This window comes from Melanotaenia boesemani, chromosome 13 (assembly GCF_017639745.1).
Source record: "Melanotaenia boesemani isolate fMelBoe1 chromosome 13, fMelBoe1.pri, whole genome shotgun sequence".
In the NCBI taxonomy this organism is placed as follows: Eukaryota; Metazoa; Chordata; class Actinopteri; order Atheriniformes; family Melanotaeniidae; genus Melanotaenia; species Melanotaenia boesemani.
The window spans coordinates 5,243,765-5,249,764 of record NC_055694.1 but is presented as its reverse complement, the minus strand read 5'-3'; the positions used below and the strand labels follow the sequence as shown (position 1 = coordinate 5,249,764).

At 37.2% G+C, this 6,000-nt stretch overlaps 1 protein-coding gene across 6 annotated transcripts in view; it reads left to right on the top strand.

Annotated features, from left to right (window-relative positions):
* Positions 1-2,988: 2,988 nt before the first annotated feature.
* acap3a (ArfGAP with coiled-coil, ankyrin repeat and PH domains 3a) overlaps positions 2,989-6,000 on the top strand; it is an 85,622-nt gene continuing 82,610 nt past the window's right edge. For all 6 annotated transcript variants that reach the window (XR_006012424.1, XR_006012423.1, XM_042003441.1 and 3 more), the window contains exon 1: positions 2,989-3,181. Coding sequence is in view for 4 of the 6 variants with exons in the window: in XM_042003441.1 (XP_041859375.1) it covers positions 3,135-3,181 (47 nt within the window). In the remaining 2 variants the exon portion in view is untranslated. The remainder of the gene's footprint in view (positions 3,182-6,000) is intronic.

Below are 6,000 nucleotides of genomic sequence, written 5' to 3'. Positions count from 1 at the left end.
AGAATTGCATCTCAAAGAGGATGAGGCATTAGAAAAACATCTGCTGCTTTCATTACAACAAGGAACTTCAAGGAACATTCATGAATTTTTCAATGCAAAAGCACATTCTGCACACATGAAAACGATCGCAGGAGAAGAAACTACCGTACGGGTCAAGTGATGAAGGCTGCAAAGTCAGTTATATTTATTAACTTTTTATAAGATGTGTTACTTTCTTAAATGAAAGAATGGGTGCATTAGAAGAAATAAAACTGTCTAAACATCTAAATATTTTGGCTTCATGTGGTCAACAATGAAATCAAAATAAAAGTAATCCTAAAAATTTGTGCATTTTCCCAGTTTGGTTAAATTAACTGTTGGTAACAAAACATCCTTCTACTTCAATTTTTGAAAATATTTTTTGTGAACATATTAATTGTGAATTAATTAATATTGCTGTGTGGTTAAAAAGTACTGAATTACCTTATAAATGTATGGAATAAGATGTGAAAAGAAAATATCAACAATTACAAGAACCTGAAACTGAAGCATTGAAAGTAAATAAATTGAAATCCCATCATTAATTATGAATATTTACTAATCATACTTATAAATTGTTTAGCAAATTTTAATTTGCTAGAACAGTGCAGATACGTAAAGGTTCATAAAAGTGCAAACCCCATTTCTAAAAAAAGTAAATGTGTAATGCTGTGTAAAATATAAATAAAAACAAAATGCAATGATTAGCATCCTTTTTATTTTTTATTTAATGGTGAATTTGAGACATTTTATCATTTCATGAATTAGCTCATTTTGAATGTCATATTTTCCACAGCTTCCTAACTTAACTGGAGTTGTATTAAAGAATGTAAATTTGAATTAATTATTTTAAATGAGTTCACAAGTGATTTTAATTCTTACAAAGGAAGGCAAAAAATATAAGTCCATTAAATTGCTGTTAAAACACTTCACATAAATCCTCATGTCACACAATTGAATTCAGTTTAATTTATTTTTATTAAAATCTCTACCAAATACAAACTAAATCTCTGAGCATTTTACATATTTCAATGTGTCCAAAAGATTTTTTTTCAGGGGATAAATGAATATTTTTCCTTGATAATGATGGTTAAATAAAAAGTCAGAGGATTGTCTTTAATTCTGAGTAACATTCAATAACACTTTAAGGGAACTGATCGTGGTTTGGACTAAAATACTTTTTAATGTTTTACAATGAGACTTCCTTTGCACCACTTCTCCCCCATGACCACTAGAGGGCGCACATTCCGGCAATGAGACTCATTTTGGCCTCTTTTATCTGAGTTAAATGTCAGAGGATAAACTAAATCAGAGGGATTTCTTTTTTGAAGTCTACAAATATTTTAACATTTTTAGTGCTGATTTCCATGTGATATTTAGCTTTATAAATTAAATGTTTGACTAATTTTAGTTGATGGGTCAGAAAACCAGCAAAATCAGTAGGATTCAACCTCTGAGGACCCAGAATGTCATGACATTGCAGACAGTTCCTAACATTTCATTAACAAAAGTGACAAGATTAAAATAAACAAACAACCGAAAAAAAACAAAAGAAGTTCTGCAACACCCAGTAGAGTCTTATCGTTCCTCTGAAACCTCCTGGTTATGTCCAATAAAGACACCTCCTCTAAGACTCTCCATTCATGTCCTGAGCTGCAGCCTTTTCAGAGCAGGCAGAGGAAGGAACAATGACGCCACTGATTCCTACAGTGAAATCCCAAGCAGCCACTCTCTTCCCAAGCTTTCCTATTTCCTGTACAATAATAATAGCCTTGCTGGAGAATTTGATTAACCTAACTCGTGTCATTCAACAGCTGTATGGGAAAAAAGAGTAGGGAAAAATGACAAAAAAGTAGATTCAAAGTGATCTTTAAAATCATGCAATTAGTCTCAGTGAGTAAAGCTTTAACTTTAAATTAATTTCACAACTTGCACAGCAGTAAAACACAATGAAAATCCAGAGAAGGCTGAATGAATTAAGTCAAATTCAGCGTGTAACACTGGAGAGTAAAATGGAAAATAGTTCAGTTACTCTTCCATCTTTAATTTAGGTAAAATCTACTCACCATTTAAACTTCTCTTTGGATTTAGATGTTTAATTTTTCTCATATAACAGAAAAAATGGGAAAAATTAGTCAAATGAGACAGTGGCGTTCAAATTAGTTTGAATGTGACTTCATGCTGCATTCATGTGTTACTTGGAAATTTAAGGCTAAAACGCTACTGGTGTTTGGAAAACGACCGTTTTAACAATTTTACGTCTGAATTTGATGATTCATTTACATTGTAGAACAGTACCCAAATACTCTTTTGGAGTATGGATTATTCCTGCAGAAGTATTTTAATTTTCTATTTTAAAAAGTACTTAACCCTTTAACAGCCTGTTATTCCGTTTGGTAGAGCAAATCTTTATAGTGACTATAAAGAATCACCATCTTCGCCATCTGGTTTGGGTATGTTTTGCAAAAAAGTGTTTCAAGTTTTGACAATTTAACTATTGTTACTACATGATAAATAGTCACATCAAACAATTGTTAAAAAAAACACAAAACAAAACAAGTATTCTTCTTGTTATGGTCACAAGAAAATAATAAAAAAATCTAAAGAAGATATATTCCACTGCTTTTTATATTAGTGTGACCATAAAAATAGTCCAGTTTATTAAACATAATGTTGGCCCATTTGATTTTTAAAGCTCATTTTGGTTTTAGAAGTAGGGTACTATCTCTATAAATCTAGCTATTTTTATTTAACTATCAAACTTTTGTTTAACTAATTGTTATACATTTTATGACATTAGCAATGGCAGAAAGTACTTACTGCACCACGCAGCTTAAATTTTCTTCCAAAAACATGCCATTGTTTCACTTTGCAGTTTATGAATCTGTAAAGTCCGAGTTGATTTTGAGCACGTGAAGGCATCAGAGAGTCCTGTACTGACTGAAGCGGCTCCGACTCATCAGAGCGGGACTCAGCGCGTGAGTAAACCGCCGCTGGAGGAGCAGGAGACAGACGGAGGGAGGCTCGTCGTGTCGGATACTTCCATCCTTACTTTTATCCACGCAGGAGATGAAATCCGTGTTTTGAGCGCGTGAAAAACTTCTGTCCTTGTCAAGATGACGGTGGATTTCGAAGACTGCATTAAAGATTCACCCCGGTTTAGGTAAGAACATAAAAAACTGCCCAACCTGATTGTCTCGTTTAACTGTTGAACGCCTCGATTCTCTTCAGGCTTTCTTGTAAAGCATGAGGTGCTGTTACTTTTTTTCTGTTTGGGCACTTTGATGGATCAAATGATGGATCACAGTTTGAGACATCAGTCAGATTTGTGCACATTCTCGATGGGAGATGATGAGCAATGCAGCCATATGAGGAGTCACATGGAGAGTTTCCACCGCCACAATCTGACTTCTTAAAGATTCATCACCATCTTTTGTCATCTAAATTAGGGCTCTATGATTCTAGGATAGGATTTTTGGAGATAATTTCCTAATGCTTTCTTTATAACTGGAGTCCATCCAACTCTGCATATAGATGAGCTCCTTTCCAAAAATAGATATAATGATGACTTATATCAACTAGTTAAGACAAAGAAAAGCAGCACATCTTTATTAGCCTTCACACAAACAGTAAACAAGCAGTTTTCTGTCAGTGATAATCTGATTGTTTCATTACTGACATGCTGTGATTTATCAGTGTGTCTGGAGAAACTGAGGATTTCCACACAGACACTGCAAATCCTCTGCCGCTCACCAAAGGTTACATAAATAAGACAGGAATTTTCTACACTGGCATCTAAACCTGGTTCTCTGATCCCACAGTGGGAGCTCTGCCTGTCTGGCTGTGAGGGGATCTCTGCATCTGTGGGAGATCCACTTCAGCTTTCCTTTTCCTATTCCCCTCTATTCTTCATTCTGTGCATCTTTATTCTTTTGTTCTTTACACTTTTCATGTGTCTTTGCTTATATTTTGGTGCCCTTTACTGGACCAAAAAACCTTAAGCCACCCATTTTTCTCTTTATATTTTTCTTCCAAACAGCCAGACATCATCATTATTTTTTAAATTGTCTTGATCGATAGTTCTCCAGGCTTTCTGAAGGGGTTTTTTAAGTTGGACATTGGACAAGGGAAGAACCGGTGTCGTCGACAGATAACAGACAACTTAGCGAAGAATCAATTTTAAATTGGATCATTAGGCTCTTTGTTACCAGCGGACTTGTCCCTGTTTCTGTTCTTACATCTACAAAAATGCCAAAGATAACAGTCAGGCAGACAAATTGGCATGTCTTGTGGTGTATCCTTAAAAAAACATGTCTATCTACAGCAGATGAACAGTATCTTAAAGGGGTGTTCCTAAGAAATCCAGAAAAGACCTGGCATATGGTATATAAGATGCATCTGGACCTACAGCTGATCCATCTACTGTTCACTGAAATGTTCATCAGAAATGGTTTCTGTGGAAGAGAAGTAATTCTTGAGGAAGAAAGACAAGAAGAAAGGGCTGAGGTTTGCCAAATGACACAAGACTGAAAATCACTGTCAACAGGTCTGATGGAGAGATGAGTCCTCCCCAGAGTCCAGACCTTTACATTATTGAAGCAGTGTGCGATCATCTAGATGGAGAACAGAAAAAAAGGCAGCCAACATCCAAAGAATGGCTTTGTAAAGTCCTTAAAAAGCCTGGAAACTATTTAGAGAAGCACAACTGATTTTTTCAGTGAGGCGCCCCATAACAGCGGCTAATTCTGCATCCTGCCTCTTCTCTCAGCTCTGTCCATCCAGTAAAAGTCAGTCAGACGTTGACTCGTCTTATCTCTTGCTCTACCTAGTCCTCTCTTTCCTTTCCTCTCTTCCTTCGATAATATCTTCCTGCATTTTTTTGATGAATCATGTGACATGGTGTGTAAAGTGAAACTTAGGGTGAATTCACACCAGGATAGTTTGGGGAACTCGGTTTGATTAGGTTGGGAATTCTAAAAAAATTCCATCCCTTTTTTGATTTGGTTTCACATTGCACTTCACTGAAATGGACCAAACTGCCTGAGAAGATGTCAGTCAGTTACAACAACTGCTCATTTTGAGGTAGAATTCCTTAAAAGTACAACTGGCCAAGAAGAAAGAAGAAGAAGCAAATCCAGCTCATCCAGCTTTAGCCCGCCTACCCCCGTTAGCTGGTTAGCTACCGTTAGCTCTGGGTTAGCTCGGTTAGCTCTTAGCTACAGACAACTCGGAGTTTGATGGGTGTCAGTCATCCACCCCCACCATCACAGTCCCCCTCTCAGCTCCACCTCTTTGCCCATTTTTTGGATTTTCCAGGAATAACGTCACGCGTGACGCTACCAAGATGGCGACGGTGGGAACCACCCAATGAGCTTCAATTCAGCTCTTCAGAAACCTATGGGTGACGTAAAAGGCTTCCTCCATCTTTTACATACAGTCTATGGTCCTACGTCACTCCCTGTCTTTGGGCCACTGTATGCAAGCAAAGTGAGATGCCTGGTTTTTAAGCGGACCAGAGTTTGCTTCTTTGGTCCGCACCAGGGATTGAATGAACTTTCACACTACCGCAGACAAACCAAACTATCCGTGGAAGCGGCTCTGGGTTTGTTTAAAGCGGACCTAACAGCGCCACGGTGAATGCGCTCTTAGCTGTAATGTAATGGTTCCAGGCTGGGACACAAATTTGTGAAGTGTGGTTTCTTGGCCTTGGGACACTACTGGGCTTCAGGAATATGCATAATAATTGTCATTGTACCATCTAAATAAGTCAGAAACACATATTTTTAAGTTACATTGTGCTGCTTTAAAGAAGTTTACAGATGGTTCAGTTGTGTTAAAGAATAAAGTTGCTTTCACACTGGCGCTGTTTGAATGAACCCTGGTCTGTTTCCACGGAGAGGAGGTGATGTACGATGCGTCGTAGAGCAACATGCTCGATATCTGGCTGCCTCTCCTGCTGCTCATACACGGCAGATTCTTGTT